This window comes from Ischnura elegans, chromosome 1 (assembly GCF_921293095.1).
Source record: "Ischnura elegans chromosome 1, ioIscEleg1.1, whole genome shotgun sequence".
NCBI classification, from domain to species: Eukaryota; Metazoa; Arthropoda; class Insecta; order Odonata; family Coenagrionidae; genus Ischnura; species Ischnura elegans.
In genome coordinates this window covers 151,267,949-151,285,995 of record NC_060246.1, presented here as the reverse complement: position 1 = coordinate 151,285,995, position 18,047 = coordinate 151,267,949, and the positions used below count along the sequence as shown (strand labels likewise).

Genomic DNA, 18,047 nt, shown 5'->3' with positions numbered 1-18,047 from the left:
TTAACCCATTCGCTGCTGTTCAATCTCCGGAAACCTTCTCCTCACATGCGGCGAAAATGTTAAAATGCGTTTCCTGGGCCCATGGAGCAGGTACTTCCAGGATGGGTGTGGTACACCCTCCGAAGGGTCACTAATCCGCGACCCTATCCTCGACGAACTCACCCTCGCAGGACCGTCTCATCGGCCCTACCAGCGGGGGCCGAGAAAATAACGATTTTGTTAACTTTGCAACAAAACGTGGCTGCGGACCACTGGAAAACAGCCATTATATCAAAGTTAACAAAATCGTTATTTTTCATCGCAGAAACACGGTTCAAAGACGTACTTGATTGCTTGATTGGCAGGAGTGCGCTGAAAAAATTTTTTGTGATCGGATTGATTGATTTTCAAATTTCAGTCAGAGCGATCACTTTTCCGGAGGTAGGGCCCCCGCTGGTAGGGCCGATGAGACGGTCCTGCGTGGGTGAGTTCGTCAAGGAAAGGGTCCTTGATTAGTGGGTCCCTTCGAAGTGCTTCGGTGAAAGTGCTGACCGCATGGCAGGGAGGAAGAAAAAGTATGTCCACCGCAGTCTGCCGTGCGGACGTACTAGGTATGTCCACAGCAGTGAAAGGGTTAATGTTGACCTTTGTTTCCAAGCCACAATTATTATAGGTGTCGTTTATGCCCATTCCAACGAAATGCTGATTGTGTTAGGGAGAAGGAAAGTTACGAAAGAATTAGCATATGAATTGGTAAGATGGATTATCCCAGGAGCAGTTAATCAAACTATGATTATTAGCACTCTCATATATTTAATTTTGCATCTGTTCTTGATAGACTCTCCCTTAAGCAAGCCTAAAGAAGTACCTAATATATTTGATGAAACTTGATAATTAAACAATACATTCATGGCACTTTGATAAAAAATTGTGATAATGAAAAATAAGGAAGTGAGAGAGAGGAAGATGGCAGGGAATAGGTTTCTGGCTGGATTATAATAATTATGACACTTCATTGTCAAGAAGAAAAATAGAAAGAAACAAAAGGGCATACCTAGTTAAATCTAAACTTAAGAATGCACCTTATAATTTATTTGTGTTTTAATCAATAATAATAACAAAAAATTGACTATTGGGCGAGATCGGGACTAGAAAGTCCCACCTTCCATCTAACCCCTAACTCAACCATCCATGTGGAGAACATTAGGTCTTTCTTTCTCCATAATTCTGATATGAATGTGTTATGTTAATATATTTTCAACACACAGAAGCATCATCTCCCATTGAAGAGGTCACTCATAATTAGAGCACAGAAAAAAGTCCTTAATTTTGGCAAAAAAAAGTCAACACATGAAGTAAGTCTCTTCGTAAGTGATTTTTTGGCGACTTAAAAGCAAATAAAAGGCCTTTTTTAGTAATAAATTGTTAAATAATTACCCATTTTTATTGTTGAAACAAGTCCTATTTGTTTGTTATTATTTTAAAGTTATGCCAAAATGTACATAAGTGTATTTTTGTCAAAATGGAAGAAAAATACTTCTTTATGAGCCAGAGTTCCATAGTTATTAGCATTAACCTGATTTTTCATTTTTTCACTCTTGAGGCCTGACTGCAATTTTCACAGGGTAATAACTTTATACCGGTTCATTTCTGAGCTGAGATAAAGTGATCATAATTCATTATGTATAAGGCTACTGCGCTTTGTCTTATATAACTCTTAGAGAAATCAGAGATGGTCACTTGACACCCCTCAGACTGATTTGAGATGAAATCCCCTTACATATTAATTCTTATATTCTACTATAATATTTACAATGTAAATTTACGTATTTATTATGTAAAGTTTCTTCAAAAAACGCTCAAATTATGACAGATGTCATGCTCTTATCAAAACACATTAACCAATGGAATGCGAATATAATTAATCAAGTAAGTCAAATATATTCAAGCCTCCATTGAGAAAAATATTTACTTACTTAAGGCCTGTTTACACGATACATAACATGTACGAGTTAATGTACGTTTGCGTGAATGATTTTTGTGGACCGGAACATGTACGAATGCATGAACCAAATTAGAACAGTTTCTATTTTCTGTGCATGCATTCGCACAAGTTGGGTGGTTACACGGTGCATTTTGGCGTTCATTCTCGCGTTCATACATTTAGACATTAACCCGTACGTGTTAATGTACCGTGTAAACAGGCCTATAATAATAATACGTCTTTATTGGGCGAGATTGGGACTAGAAAGTCCCATCTTCCATCTAACCCCTCGTCAAACAGTAAATATATGCAGTTAAATACATTGTCTAGTTGCTCATGAAATTAAATGCAGAGAAATTACATAAAAATAAGTAGAAGTTCCATTTTCAATCAACAATTAGCATTATAATTTAACAAAGTTACTATTGACCAAGTGTAAAAAGATGTTAGTGAACGTGGGAAAAACCTAAGGATATTGACTGTCGTCCTTATTGGAAAAAACCCACTGCAGGAAAACGCCCACACAAGAAGGGGGGCCTATAGGACCAAGAATACCAAAAGTACTATCGAACAAACAAAAGGTATATTGTTCAATGTAACATAGACATGCAAAAACGGTGATTTATCAAATACCAAAGAGAAAATAAATGAATACATGCGAGTGCTCCCATAAAAAATATAATTTAACTTTACAGTTTAAGACACAATTCATTTTCAGGATATTTTGGCAAATTCAATTCATATTTACTTTCAAGCTGAGGAGGAACAAATCTTCCTCCCAAGTAGTGGTGATTTCCCTTGAAATGCAAAGCGCACTTTTTCGGAGCAGTCAATGATATCAACATGTCAGGGCGAAGACCATCCTCAGGAGGTCCATTTTCAACATCCCATCCACTGGGAATATCTATAGAACAAATAGGAACGGATACATTCCGTAGGACGCTCAAGATCTCGGCAAATTGCTGTCTGGCAGGCGGTCGAAAACTGAACCCAAAAAGTGCGTCCACTACGAGAGCGTAATTAGATTTAAGGTCTTCCTGGTTAGGCAGGTGGTCAAGAAATGGAATATCCAAAGTTTTACACTGAATGGTTAAGTTCTCATACAAAGGCTTTGGAGTAGGCTTAGGGTAAAATATTGCAGGACAGTAACCAAAATGTTTCAAATGTCGAGCACAAACCAGCCCATCACCACCATTATTACCAGGACCACAGCATACAAGGACAGACTCATTTCCTTCCTTTACTGTGTAGCACTTGGAGATGGCAAGAGCACAGCTCAATCCCGCAAGTTCCATTAACTGGTCAACACTGAAACGGTACTCATGGAATAACTCTTGATCAATGTTGATAGCCTCCTCTTGACCTAAGTACTTCATAGTGAGACTTGAAGATCCCAACCTAGGACTCGAAGACAAATTTTTATGATGTACGATCAGTCTCTTGGACAATTTTGCTATCGAGAAAATAACATTCATTGAGATCGAGGTGTATTACGGAATCGTTAAAAACGGAATAATTAAACAACCGCACAACGAAAACAGCTGACTGCAGTCGATCGCACCCTTATGAAGGGCGGGGAGGCGGGGATTCATAATTTGTGGACATTTGACTGCAAATGGTTCTCAGCATCTTTCTGAGCATCAAAAGACGTCAGTTCACTTCTTAGAACGTAACCTGAAAATGACGAATGATTATGGGTACGTTGACTCATTAATGCCGGGCTTTTGAGAGTCATTGATCATCTCCATGGCATGACAAAAAGGTGAGATAACCATACCAACTACATATAGGAGCTACTGCTAAAAAAAATGTGGCTTCATGTCATTTTCTTTCTCGAATAAATATCTTTGGATTATTCCATAAACTTAAATTTGACTTATTAATTGAAACTTGAGTCTCCCCTCTTCTGATCGCCTTTAAATTTTAAGTCTAACAAATATTTCACGCAGTGAGCACTTGATTTTTTACGTATCCATTATTGCCATGTTAAAGCAATAATGTTTCCTTTTTTATGCTTTATGCCTCCTCCCCTATTCCATAATAATATTTTTCTGAAGGCATTGTTGTCACCATTATCTTATTCACTCACTTAGTATTCCATGTAATTATCTTTGCAGAAGAAGATAGCGGCTGGTATTTTTGTATTAAAATAGGTTTAGAAAAGAGGTCTTTCATATCGCATTTGAAGTATGAACTTGCCCCAAAGTTATAAGATAATTATACCTAACTACCCATCCGTTCAAGTTTCTGTGGAATATTTCTTTACTAACTCTTATAATTTCCCTTTTCCTCATTACAGAGATTCCCGGAAAATATCTAATTTGCGGCTCAGAGCAATTCAAACAGGATCTATGAAGAATAGTACCTAATTCCTTCTAAATACTTTGAAAGTATGTAGTAAGTAATCACCTAAGTGCCGTAAATTTGTCATTTTTGTAGAAATTAATTCTTATAACCTTTGAATGTAGAGGAAAGGATTGCTCATAAATTCCAATGAATTTGGAATTGCATATCTCTTATATGTTCTAGCGTCACGATTGACAGTGACCTTAAGTTCTATTTGGGGACTAGTATCTCTATATACCTTTCGTCCTGGATCTCACGGTTATCTCGCAAACAGTGCTGACTTTTTCAATGATATAGAAATAGATGTACTACTCTCTCATTTATCATAACACAGAGTTACATGTATTTTAGTCGTAACAATGTTGCTGCCTTACTCTCATTGGCCGAAATTGTATTTCATGAGTATACATATTATAATCTGTTGTAAGATACATAATATAGTGGAAAAAGGGGATTGTTATATATGATGGTATATGGTAGACATTATTTAACCTGTCATTATCATATTAGGCTTGACTTGCTCAAAAAAGTTATGAAACACTAGGTAAATGTTCTGAAATATCAAGTAATAGGGTGAGGCCTTATCTTCCTTCAATTCCTAGCTATAGCAAAGTAATGGAGAGGTGAATAAATTTGTGATTGAATTTTGAATTAGTGGTAAAATTAACTTTTTTCAAATAAATGATCTTTACCATTTGACATAGCTACATTTTCTTAAGTTATATATGCAAGGAACAATAAGGAGAGATGTTGATGGAGTGGTTAGTTGGGTTGGAGGGAAAATGTGAAACTGGGAAAGCAACGTAAGTAGAGGGAAAACAAAAAAGTGACTTCCATTCCTTCCACGGATGTATTTTCTTGGAATAGTATGTTTGGACTGAAATATGTTATGAGTTTTACCAAGAAAATAGATAATTGAAAAAAATGAAGCCACTTTTTCCATTTCATAAATCAACTTCGACTTAGTTGCATTTGAAGCCAAGGAACATAATGAGGAACATGTATTTTCAAGTCACATTGCTGTTGAATGGACCCAGTTGATGTATCTGCTGTCCATGCTCTTGCATTCTGTTTGTGAAGAGGGTCTTTGGTGGTGAATTAAATAAAATCATATTCTCTAAAAAAAGCTACAAGTAAGGGCTGTGAAGTATTTGGGGTTCTCTGACAAATCATGTGGTAAGACCCAAGAAAGTTCATTTTATTTTGTGTAAAAATCCTAAACCATGCTTTTACCCTTTGGAAATCATTTTGACTGTCCTTGGGAAGAAAGATTAATTATCTAATGGTAGAAATGGTAAGTAGTCGTATGCATTTTCTTTACCCTCGAGGTATTTGTGCCAGCACTGGATTTAGTAAAATTTGCTGAGACATATTGAGGATGAATTTGATTATTTATGTCTACTTATCTTGTTCTGCTATTTTTTTTACTCATCCATGATATGGAAGTGATCACTTGACGGTTTACCCAGTTGCCTACCAATACATATAGGCAGTAGAAGTTATAACTCTGAGATCAACCTGCATCAGGGGTGCAGCTAGGAATTAAGGCTGGGGGGAGGGAGGGGTCTAGGTGTAACTAATACCGGGGTGTGTGGGGGTTTGGAATACACACCAGGATAAGCGGTAGGGGCGAGATCAATGAATTGCGGAATTTTAAGATAAATGGTTCAAAATGGTGAGTTTTACGGATTTCTTACGGATATTTTATTAATCCTTACTCTATTATATTAGAAATATCAATCCAATTAAATAAAATGGGTTAAACTCAAAAATTTCTCTGAGCTCTGTGGGAGGGGGGGTTATCCCCCAAACACACCCACCCCCCCTTGCTGCACCACTGACCTGTATAATCATAATTGTTCACTGTATCAAAATCCAGAAAAGAACCAACTAGCCTAACCTTATTTTCACTGGGGAGCCATAAGTTTCCAGTGCATCATTTCCTTGGCATATTTCAAGGAAGCACACCATCCTTCTATTCAGTGTTTACGATCATAGTTGGGAAAGTTTAAAATAACTGAATTAAGCTTCTCACAGCAAAGATTAACTTCTCCGAATGAAAGTATTATGAATATGCCAATGGTTAAATTTAAAATGAAAATATAACAATTACACTATAAGTTGATAAAAAAAAGTAGGTATATATCACAAGAGATGCTCATTATCAGGGGAGCAGCTCAGAATTAAGGCTAGGGGTATATAGGCACAACTAATGCTGAGGTTACAGGAGTTATGGAATACCTGCCAGGGTAAGCAGGAGGTGCGGGGACCTTCCCCACGAAATTTTTATGATAAATGGTGAATTTTACGGCTTTCAGAGGGATTTTTTTTTAAATATCTACACTATTCTGCAAGTAATATTAATCCAATTCAGTAGAATGGGTTAAACTTAAAAATGTCTCTGAGCTCTGGGTGGTGGGGGGCTTATCCCCCAAAAACCCCCCCTCGCTGTGCCGCTGCTCAGTATAAATGTTTAACTTTCATGCTTCACATTAAGAACTTTCTATCCATATTATTCGTTGAGGATAGAATGAGTATAAAAAGAAGTTAGAATAATTTTGTCTCGGTCTGTGGCATAATCTGTATTACAACATTTAGTCCAGTAGACATTCACTAACAATGTCATTGGCTTATGAAACAAATTGAAATTAATTATGAATAGTCAATGGATAAAGAATCTGAGGACCACCTGGTGAGCTTTCATCCAGTCAATGGATAATTTTGAGGAGTAGGAGTTACTAATTAATGCTTATGAAAGTTAACAAATATATAGTCAAATAAATATTTTATTAATAACTTATCATCGTGGATGCAAGGCATAAATAATTTCTAATTTCTATAACAAAAGTTCGGTAAAGATAAACAATGAATCCCAGGAAGCTTGAAATAGCTATCTAAATTGTAGTTTACATCGATGGAACTATTATATTTATTAATATATAGGGATGCCTTAGCATGAATACCAGGTGATAACTTAGTTATGTGAATCTGAGATTGGAAAACCTCATATATAATCGGTAGGAGGCAGGGAAATTAATCATTATAACATTAAAAGTAGAAAGATTTGTTTAATAAATAGTTTAATAAGTTACCATGATTCTTTACAAAACATGAGCCTTATAAACAGTGGATTTTCTCTTTTAGGATACTTTGTCAAAGTAAAAAAAAATATCCAGCGGTATCCTCATTTGCTAATTCACAATTTATATTCTTGTCACTGTGCAGAAATAAAAGCTTAGTGTAAACAGATTGCTCCCTTTAAATATATAACAACATGTGCATATACTCACAAAAAAAACTGAAAAATTGCTGAATAATGGAAATTAAGGACTAACTTTATAAAAGGAACCCCACTATTTCTTTGGAATGCAGCATGTGATGCATTAATGAGGTCCTGTTTAGTGTTGATAACATCCAGCATTTAAAATAAGTTTCTGAGGCATCTGTAACACAAAACACTGTTAACAAGCTTAACACAAATTTGAGAACACCTCCCAAAAGAGAAAACTCTTCCATGTAGGATAGGCAACACTTCGTGGTGGAATGTCTAGGTTTGGACCAACCTCCTCATCTTTGGCCAAAATTAATGTCACTCTAATCACAGCCATCCCACTATACTTGCGTAATTAGCAGTCATAATTATCTGCAAATACTTTACCGGTAATAAAAATGAAAAAAGTTAGGGCTCCCAGCCTCGAAGAGTGTGGGTAAAATTATTGTCTGATGTGATGAAATTACATGACACCACAGTTAGTTTCAAAACGTCGCACCAATTGGGAACTTTATAACCAAGGGCCGAGACTTAATCTGAGCCCCACACAAAAGACCTCATAAGCTCATCCTTTGAAAAACGTTCTCGAAGTTCAAAGTTATTTACACAATTAACAAATCCCTGTTTTCAGTATTTGCTGCAATTGATGAGAAACTTGTCCCTCTCCACGTTATACAGGTCCATTTATGGTATTAAAAAAACTTATTTCCGCGCACTTAACTAAAATCTTGGGGTTGAATCGCAAGTACACACAATTGCAGGTATGCACGAACTAGAGCACCGCACCCTCTCCATAAAACTTAGACCACTGAGGGAAATATTCGACCACACGGTTCCATTTTTCACATTGGGAACACACACACAAGAGGACAAGTCCTCCGTCACAGGGTGTGCGGGTACTCCGTGAGGTACTCCGCCAACACCGCGGGCAGTGGGAGGGTGCCCACAACGGTCCTTGGGTCCCTCCCCGCGGATGTTACTCCCTTGTTGATGGCCAACCGCGCCAAATGCTGAAGGGTCGGCGGGGCCCTGTACCTCGGCCTGCTCAACATCACGTGAGCGCACACCCGGCCCCTTGAATCGACCCACACGTGGTTGCCCACCGCCTTGCCGTTGCCCACGGAGGTCGCGCTTGCAGACTTGCAGTTCCCTCTCTCCTTGCCCTCGTTCGTGTAGTGCTCCACCAGCCTGACCACCCCGTCGAACAGGGGCATCATGGCGGCGAGGCGCGGCTCCGCGTCCAGCCGGAACCTCCCACCTGAGTAGTGGAGCCGCACGCTCGTGGGACCCCGCTCCGTCTGCACGCTGAGAGCGAACAGGAAGCGGGGGTCGGAGGAGTCCCTCACGAGAAATGTACCCGGACTGGTGTCGGCCAGCACAGATGCGGACCCCTGCCAAGAGAGGCCCTCGTAGTACCAGCCGGACGCCCTCAGCGCCCGCACCGTCGACGCCAAGCGGTCGAGATCGGCCTCGGAGGAGGGCGCCGGGGGCGAAGGGATGTTGAGGGTAGGTGCGGCGGCGGCGACTGGGGTGGGTGTCGGAGGGGCGGACGGAAGGGTCGTCGGCGGGGGCGGGACGAGCAGGGCCGCCGGTATGACCACGGCGGAGGAAGACGCGGCCCAAGGCCACGAGGACGGCGACCCCTCGTGCGAGGGCGTGGGCGGCAGGGTCCAGGGCACGATGGTGGCGAGGAAAGGCGAGGGAGGGTTGGTGACCATGGTGGTGGTGGTAGAGGAGGGCCACTGTCCGGAGGTGGTGGTCAACGTGGGCGCAGCAGGGATCGGCAGCACGAAGGAGAGAGGCACGGAGGGAGAGGGCTGCGGGAGGAACTTGTCGGCAGGGGTCATGTTGGATGACGGGTCCTCGTTGTCTTCGTCGAGGTTCCTCACGAAGACGCTGCACCGGCCGCCCGTCGGGGCGCTGCTACTCCTGGAGGTGGCGCAGTGGGTGGCGGACGGTGTTGCGGGCGAGGTTACCATCTGGACCGGAGGCTGGGTGTGCAGGGTGCAGGAGGAGCCGTGGAGGGTGGTCGCCGTCGGGATGGAGGGCGCCGGCGCCGAGGGCTGGACCCCCGACGGAGGGTGCCCGAAGGCGTGGAGGCAGTTAGGACAGGTCAGCATGGTCGAGGCCCCATCGAGCGGTGAGGGACGGGAGCTGCTGAGGTCTCTGCTGCTACCGCTGCAGGGATTCTGAAACAAGAGAGAAATGGGGATGCGTCAGCCACATACATCTCTACACTAGTGCAGCAAATCACTTTCATTAAAAAGCACAAGGAAGGGTATCGGGGAAACACAAGTAATCAAGATAGCGGAAATAATTAATATAAGGTTGTATCAGATTAGAGAAGGCGCTTACGTCCAGTGGCGCCGACTCCATGGGGCCTGAGGGGGCCCGAGCCCCCTCAAAGATTCGGTTGGGGGGGCGGAGCCCCCTCAATAATTCAGGAAAATAATTTAGTTATATCATGCTTTGTGAAATCACAAAAATATATTGGTATTTTTTATTTCCCATGCTTGACGATAGTTACCTTTTAAAATAAATTCAACAATGTGTTAAAACAAATCATAAGGTAGTGCGCAGGTTAACTTAAAACAAGTGGTATGAATCATGATAGTGTTTCGGTGCTGCGATACACTTTGAATTTAACCTCTTCTCGGAGCAAGACCTCCGATATGGGCCCCCCAATATTTTTTATAAGTCGGCGCCTCTGCTTACGTCAGATAATGATTCTCATTAATGCACTTCCATGGAAAACGTAAAGAACTATGCCTAGGCAGCTATGCTGATTGATAAACAGGTGAGAGGAAATATTTAGGCAAACGTCACGAGAAAGTGCTCTTGACACTGATAGGAATTCGTTGTGTCAGAAAATTTGCGCTCCGCAGCCTCACTTATTGTTAGAGGGAGCATATCGTCATCGAAATTAAAATTTTCTCAGAACAAATTCCGATCGAGTTGCCAACTTATCGGAATCCGTCAGGAATAATTCCGATCAGTGTCGAGCACATCCCCCCAGTGGAGATCAAAATCGTCATTAGCGCAATTAGAACTACTTACACAAATGAGAAGACCTTTGGCTTGATCCACTGGTGACTGGATGTAATATTTTTAGTAAACAAAACGTCGATGTCAAGCTAAACCGGCGTAGCTAAAACTAGATCGTGAGCAGGGTAATGAAACACCCCGTAAGTTTTAGGTGGATAACTTCGAAATAAAAAGGACACCCTTCATTCCCCAACCAATCAACAATCAGTATTCCAAAAAACATGAAATCGTAACCTTCACATACTTAGAAGTAGTTCTGGGATTATGAATATCACAGCAGTAGAGGGAAACGTTTCTAATTTTATGAACATTTCGCCATGACCTCAGTCTCAGAAAATGCTGGATGTGAAAATCACCTGGCTTTAGACGAAACTACCATTTAGACGCACGGTCAGCAAATATCATATCGAGACAGCGTGGCATTAGGGGTAGGAGTAGAAAAAACACGCGAAGTCATAAGCGTTGTAAATAGACCACTGAATCATCCGAGGGATTGCTAGCAAATGTTGGCGCTACCTCAATTTTACGTGGGATGAAGTGGTGTTAATCTCACTCATATATTTTACCATGGCTAAACTAAATTTCCCGTCGGTCCTCTAATAAACCATGTGCCATTGTCGTCCACTAAGTTCATGCGGTAACAATAGGACTTCAGAAGAAAAAGTTCCAACCAGAACCGAGAACCAGAAATGGGCTACAAGTCGTAATTACAGTACCTTAAGTAAACTATTTGCATGCTTAGTATGATACCTTTCAAGGAATGACTTCGTGAGGTAAAAGCGGTCGAGAGACAACAACTACACATTCTTTTTGAAGGTAAGACCTTCCAGGTGGATCGTAATGGGATGGACATTCTATGCACAAAAGACTTGAAGTGCGAATGAAATTCATTGAGGTATTAACCTTCCGGGCTCCGCACAAGGGCAGGATTGATATGCAATCATTTCTCGAGGCCCAAAAGCAATCGTTCATAAGCACCTTGTGAGGACGCCATTTTGAGCCATCCTACGAAGCCCATAAGTCTGGTTGAGGATGGGCGTTGGAAGGAGGGAGAAGTTTTTTGGGACAGACAGGACGAGGAAACCGTGACGATTGAAGCAGCGCTCGCCCGTCTGTTCTTTTCTCTCTCTCTCGGCTCGCTGCTGCTACGGCTCAACGAAAACTTTTTTCTTGCCCATCCTTCTCCCTTCTCCACGGCCGCACTCCATTCTTTCCTCCCCTCCTTCCCCTCCACAGCGCGGAAGCACTCTTCCACAGCCGTCCACCTCCCCGCCATTCCTCCCCTCCCTACTCGACTCCCTCGGGGGCCATTCTCAGAAGGCCGGAGAGACGTTTCAGTTTTCCGGGGGAGAGGGATTCCTTGAATCCAGTGGAAAGAGCTGAGCCCCAGGCCAAACAGCGTGATTTCAGTCCTTTCCGTCCCGAAAAAAAAGATGTCTTCTACCCCTACCGGGCCGCAACAGGCGCGCCTGGACAGCTTTGGTCTTCAGAAGCCAACACACAACGCGTTCGATAAATTCCATCGTCGTTAACGCGCCACAAGGCAACGATCGACGCCGAGGGGAAAAAAGGACGCTTCCCGCTTGGCACGAAGAGCAAAAAGAATGGATTCGCATGGGCTGATAGATGGAACACGATTTGGCTTCGTCCCGCCACGGTCTTTTCTCTCTGTAAAATGCGGTAAGGTAGCGGCCGGAGGGTAGCGAAAGATTTTTTTTAACCATTGTATCCCGGTCAAGAGAAAACTCGGTGAAAAGGACACGTCGAGATATTACAAATAATTTAATACTGTAGGAAGCCGTAAACCGGATGTCAGACAAGTGAAATGCGAGCAAGGACTACAAGAAATTAAAACGGAAACACCCAAACAATATTGTGTCAAAAACAATTCTCGAGATGGTAAACAAAAAGAAAGCAATCAACTTTTTATAATTAAAATATATAATAGTTCTCGTACCAAACTACTCTCCGACGTTTCCGGAAGCATTTCCATGAAATATACCGAAGTTGTACATCGCGAAGCCACCGATGCGAGGGTAAACTTCGCGGCGATTTCCTTGAATTTTCTAACCAGTTATTAAACGTTTTCCAATTACGCTTTCCCCTCGACCCTAGCGAATCGCCTCCGACGGACTTCGAGACTAGAAGGAAGACGTAATCATTTATTTACTGCTTCTTCCAAAGTCCGGGCCGGGACAGTGGAATGAAATTCTCAACCTAAAGGCAACAGAGGTCCTGCCTTCAACATAACATGCGTTGCGGGGAGACGCGAAGTGTGCGGGAAGCAAAGGGGGTTAGCCGACTGGAAGGAAACAATCAATGGAAATAGTGGGGGGCAGACTATAAGAGGGTCGAGTGGGAGTGGTAAGAAAAGGAGTCGAGTGTGTTCGTAGCGGAGGGTTTTATATCTATGAAAGTTCTCGGAGCGAGAGCGCGGGGCATACCACAGAATTATACGAAAGCCAGAGAGGTATTTCCAGGTAATATACACTGGGGAGAGGGAGAGAGCTACCTCCGTTGGCGGAGCTTTGCCATCTCCAAAGCAAGGAGGCCTTATTAGCAGTACCCAAGAAACTCATAGGACGGAGAACGAGGGAGAAAAAGGAAAAAAATCGGAGGCTTTCAGGAAGGTAGGAGCCTGAAGATCGATCGAGTGTCAGAGCACAGTTTTAGCATCCTTTACCTCTTCGGGAAGCGATGAAATTAGTTACAAAGTTATTCCACTTTATCACATCTTCATTGATTACCGAGTAAATTATCTCTATAGTTCAAAAGAAATTATTATATAGTATTAAAATAATGGTTACTACATACGTAAATATTTTAGAAAAGTCACAACTGCTTCAATAATTTTGGCGAAAACATCCGCGGTCTCGAAGTGCCAAGCGAATCACCGGACCAAATATCAAACCGTTAACGGTACATTTATTTATCGGCTACCCTTCAACCTAATTTTTTCATATCTGTTGCCCAACTGACCTCGAACATAAGTTGATACTTACATTTCTCAATTGCAATACTAACATTCTCGCTTACTTATCTCCCATTTCGTAAATGCTGGTGAAACGCATTTTAAATGCCAAGTATGCAAAAGATATGCCGAAGTTGCACTAATTACACAGTTAAGCGAACGAATGACTGGAGGCATAGGAGCGCCCAAGACAAATATTCTGAATTATTGACTACAGAAAGCTGTCATATTGAACATGGAACATCCATGGTCTTTTCTGGTGTGGATATAAGTTAATGTTCATCCTCGGCGCGCAAGGGATATTTAAGGTGGGGCATTCATCGTCGCTTCAGTTAACTCTTAATACAATTACCCCATTACGCAACAAAGGTTAAAAAAATTATCCAACAGAACAACATTGCTGCTCGGGGGATAATCAACATATGCCAACAACATGCACTGAAGCTCGGAGGATAATCGTAAGTTAACATTTTATCAGGGTTACTTATACAGTAAATCTCAGTGTTGATTCACAAAAAGAAAGAATAATTCGCAATGGCGAATGAGGTTTTCCTAGAACTCGTAAGTAAGTAACGGATTTCATGGCGATAAAACAATTAATCGGAAATAATTGCAGGCTACGGGGACAAAGTTTCCTAAGAAACATTTTTTCCAGGGGAAAAGTAAATTATTTGTGGTTACTTATTGATAGTAACGACGAGTGAGTAACATGATAATGTAACTGAAGAAAAGAAAAACATGGTACGAGCTAATAACAGAGATTACACCGGATATGAATAACGTAAACCAGAGATGATCAATTGGTTTGTTGGCATTGGCATTGTAAATATTGCAAAAAGGTTCACATAGAAATATTCACGAATGCCCAGTCGTAACAAGCATACGAAATCGAGCGATAAGTTCGACGCAATCCAAAGAATTAATTTTCATTACGGAAAAAGCCTTCGGTTTATTATGAACATAGGATTAAGAAGCAAATTTAACCGAGTTGCTGTTGCTGAGGAAAGTTCCTCAATATACCCAGTACAACCATCGAAATTTTGGTGTTTATGCTGACTCTGGATTTGATAAGATCTTAAGGAACGTACCGAGGTTTTTATAGATTAGTATCTCGCAAAATAGGCTGATATACGAGCAAATCCAGTCCAGCAAAATCCAAAAATCCAGCAACATTAACACCTATAGACCGACTAATTGTAAGTAATCCAAGTTCTGCGCTTGAAGTGATAGAAGCTCGAATAAAAAAGTATGGCAAAACATTGGTGTACATGTAGAAGGGAGCGAGAATTTACGAAAAAAAGGCGACTTCGCCATTATCCCGACAGATGGAAGCACCCGATGGCTCCGGCGCGAAGAGGTGTGCCTCTTTATTTCATAAAACACCAATCGTTTTTCAGTTCGCCGTGGCAGAATAGAGGGCTAAATTATTTTAGAGGATAATAAGGAACCGCGGGTGGTCGAGAAGTCGTTCCGTCTCAATACAATATTGAACTTTGAATAGGAGTACATCGGATAAAATAAAAGCAGGAGTAATGCGGCGGGGGAGAAGTGGCACAAATAAGAGAGCGACAAAATTAAAGAGGAAGGAGAGAGAGAGAGAGAGGGGCATTCTAACACACGCAAGCATCCACGGCCGCGTCTCCCTCTTCTCCTTCCAGGCAAGACGAGATCGGAGAACCGGTTGAAGGAACGATGGGAAGGAAGATACTGAGAAGGCCGACTGGGCTCCCCCCCACACAACCCCACTCCCTTTTCGAGGGAGCGCCACTTTTCTTCCATCCAACGAGCGCACCAATGTGCACCATTTTCATGGGAATAAAATATGAAAAAAAATAAGAGCACAAATGCATGCATGCATGCTCCCGCTCATCTCATCCTCCCACGCCTGCCAAACACCCACCTTAAGAAGTGACTCGCAGGGCATTATGTAGATGTAATTTAACCCTATAATCTCTTTCCAATGACCACTCTACTCGAACCAAAACTACTACATCCAAGGATCTCCCCCTACAAAATCCAATTTTCTTCCACTCTATAAGGTTTCGCTTCCAACATTACGCGAGAGCATAAATTCCCCACGGGTTTGTACGAGGCGTCAGATTAAAGGTGTGAGAGGGTTTGCTACTTACGAAACATGGATTGTAAACAACGGGGTAGAAAATCGTGCATAGACTGCATTATTACGAAGACGGTTAAAATTACTGCTGAATACCATAGACTGCCTGTAAAAGCTTCAAAAATACTTCGCGCAGTACCGAAATGAGGTTAATGGCCCGAGAAAAGACTTACAGTGATCCTAAAACTAATAAACAGATCGTAAAGACAATGCAAAGATATGTTTACCGTGTGTTTTTCACCAATCCACTCTCCTAATCTGTAGCGTTACTTAATGAAATCGAGTTTATATATTTACCGTATAAGAAATAGCGAAGCGTACCCATGACTGCGCTTGTTTACTACAAATCGCTAGCTAAATTTTAAAGCACAGAGTTGAGACCTTCAATTGTGACGCATGCCAGCTAAATTCATTCATTCCCCTGTAAACCCGTAGTACCGTATTTGGCTGAGAATTCGCGCTTGGCCACACACCACTAATATGTGTCTCACACGTCGGCGCTATGCAAATGTAGACACAATCCCTTGCGATCTCGAACGTACTACGAGGGCAAATACAACCTCTCTCCTCCCCCTCTTTATGACTACCCCTCCAAGCCCCCACCGCGCCGCGCCGAGAGCGCACACCAACACAACCACGGGCCTCCACGCAAACTCGCCTCTCTTTTAATCAGGCCTCCCTCATCTGTAGCGCCCGCACACACAACGAACCGGGAGATGAGTTTCCGAGAAACAGCCGACGAGGGAGGTACGAAGGAGAGGGGAACGGTAATTGCTATCCGCGATCGCCGAGAGAGAGAGAGAGCTTGCTGGCTCTCTCTCCCTTCTCACGGCGCTCAAAAGCTACGGGAAGGAGGATTTATCCCGCGATGCCTGATACATGCGATACATTCCTGGCCCAATCACGGAGAGCCGCTTCCACTTTCACCTTCACGTCGAGTTGCACAGGGGAATGAAAAAGGGGGAAAACGTCCTGACGACGAAGGGTTAGTGCCTTGCTGGTTCATAACCGAAAGACCACACAGAATGGATACCGAGCTGTGCGAAAGAAGACGAGAATTATCCACAGGCTTCAGGGGAGAAAATATTAAACCACCACTCATTTTTATAGAAAACTTCGCGTCGAGGCAAACAACACAACTCATCCACCGCCGCTTCTTCGCGCGAACGAAAGAATTCACGACACAGAACACGGCACTCACTCACGGAAAGACATTACGCGAGAGCAACTCTTTCCCAGCGTTGTGGTTGAACGTTGCAAGGTGTATACTGGGTGGAAAGATTAGGGTAAATTGGGGTAGACCGATACATAAAACATACCTCCAGTTGCACTGAAGGAGCCGTGGTTTTTGACGGCACGAACACTTGCGGAGTCTTGTCCTCCGTAAAAAGGTCGTAATCGAAGTCCAGCGCCGTCGCTCCGATTGAAAAATTCAGATCAGTCGTCCATCCGCAACCTCCGGACAAAAAAGTCCGCCGATGCTTCTGCAGTTTTTGCAAGTCCTGGCACGTCCCCGCGTGCCTTCCGACGATCGCCATTAATCCAACAGGTAATTTTGTGAACTGCACAGGCTTTTTCACTCGTCATCCGCTCGTCACAAGCTACAGACGTCGACTGATTAAATTCAAGCATGAAGTCCACTCGACACGCCAACCTATTTCCCGATTCCACCGCTGCGCGACGCCAGCGCCTCACTCCGTTTGCGCATGCGCTGAGCCGGTAGGAATTCAAGAGTGGGAAAGGACGGGAAAGTGTTCCAGAAATTGACTCATCTATCATCTGTTTGCTGAAAACTATCTACCCACGATTTCTGAGTGAGGTTGTTGTTATTTCCAGTTCCTAGAGTTTCAACCCTTTCGTCAGCCGTTCCATTCCAACGGTACTAAGACCAGTGGCGGCTTGCCCATAAGGACTCTCGGACGCCGCCCCTCCCAAATATTTGAAAAAGTAAAAAAAATAAATATCCATAAATTTATAATTAAACATCTAATTAATCAAAGTGTTTTTTCAGCCCCATACATCGAAAGTATTGGAAAAACACGAAAAGAAATGGCGCGAGAAGTTCGTATTTGTAGCCGTGGGGCGCTGGCCAGAACGTCCCAATCCATCCCCATGCAGTTATATGGAGAGTGGTAGTGGTGGGGGCCGCTGGTGCTATGACGCGTCTAACGTTGTGTCTTATGGAGGTCTTGGGACGTCGTCCGAGAATGCGCAGAGCGACGTGTGAGTTGACATCGCCGCGCAGGCCGGCGGGCGTATAAACTGGCGTCTACTTGGTGCTGCCACAGAAAAGGGACGTACGGAATCAGAATGGTCACTGTACTGGGTGTAGTTA

The 18,047-nt window shown here is 42.6% G+C and overlaps 2 protein-coding genes across 4 annotated transcripts; both read right to left on the bottom strand.

The window, feature by feature from the left end:
- Positions 1–2,625: 2,625 nt before the first annotated feature.
- On the bottom strand, positions 2,626–3,488 carry LOC124172431 (NAD(P)H-hydrate epimerase). The gene has a single exon (XM_046551873.1). The coding sequence runs from the start codon at positions 3,436–3,438 to the stop codon at positions 2,653–2,655; it is 786 nt and encodes a 261-aa protein (XP_046407829.1). The 5' UTR covers positions 3,439–3,488; the 3' UTR covers positions 2,626–2,652.
- A 3,884-nt stretch (positions 3,489–7,372) lies between these two features.
- Positions 7,373–17,346, bottom strand: LOC124172402 (cytokine-inducible SH2-containing protein-like). 3 transcript variants are annotated; one of them, XM_046551860.1, is made up of 2 exons: positions 17,032–17,346; positions 7,373–9,769 (listed from the first exon to the last, which is right to left on the bottom strand). In XM_046551860.1, exons 1-2 carry the CDS (start codon positions 17,248–17,250, stop codon positions 8,462–8,464), a joined length of 1,527 nt encoding a protein of 508 aa, XP_046407816.1. In that variant the 5' UTR covers positions 17,251–17,346; the 3' UTR covers positions 7,373–8,461. The 3 variants fall into 3 exon arrangements, with proteins under 3 accessions (XP_046407816.1, XP_046407820.1, XP_046407818.1); XM_046551864.1 differs by lacking the exon at positions 17,032–17,346 and adding an exon at positions 11,604–16,259; XM_046551862.1 differs by lacking the exon at positions 17,032–17,346 and adding an exon at positions 10,638–11,593.
- Between the last annotated feature and the right edge of the window lie 701 nt (positions 17,347–18,047).

Excerpts from the sequence above, each read along its gene's own strand:
- LOC124172431 (XM_046551873.1), bottom strand. The coding sequence starts at position 3,438 with ATGAATGTTATTTTCTCGATAGCAAAATTGTCCAAGAGACTGATCGTA.
- LOC124172402 (XM_046551860.1), bottom strand. The coding sequence starts at position 17,250 with ATGGCGATCGTCGGAAGGCACGCGGGGACGTGCCAGGACTTGCAAAAA. Across the intron at positions 9,770-17,031 it reads CTCCTTCAGTGCAACTGGAG|AATCCCTGCAGCGGTAGCAG; the intron begins GTATGTTTTATG and ends CTCTTGTTTCAG.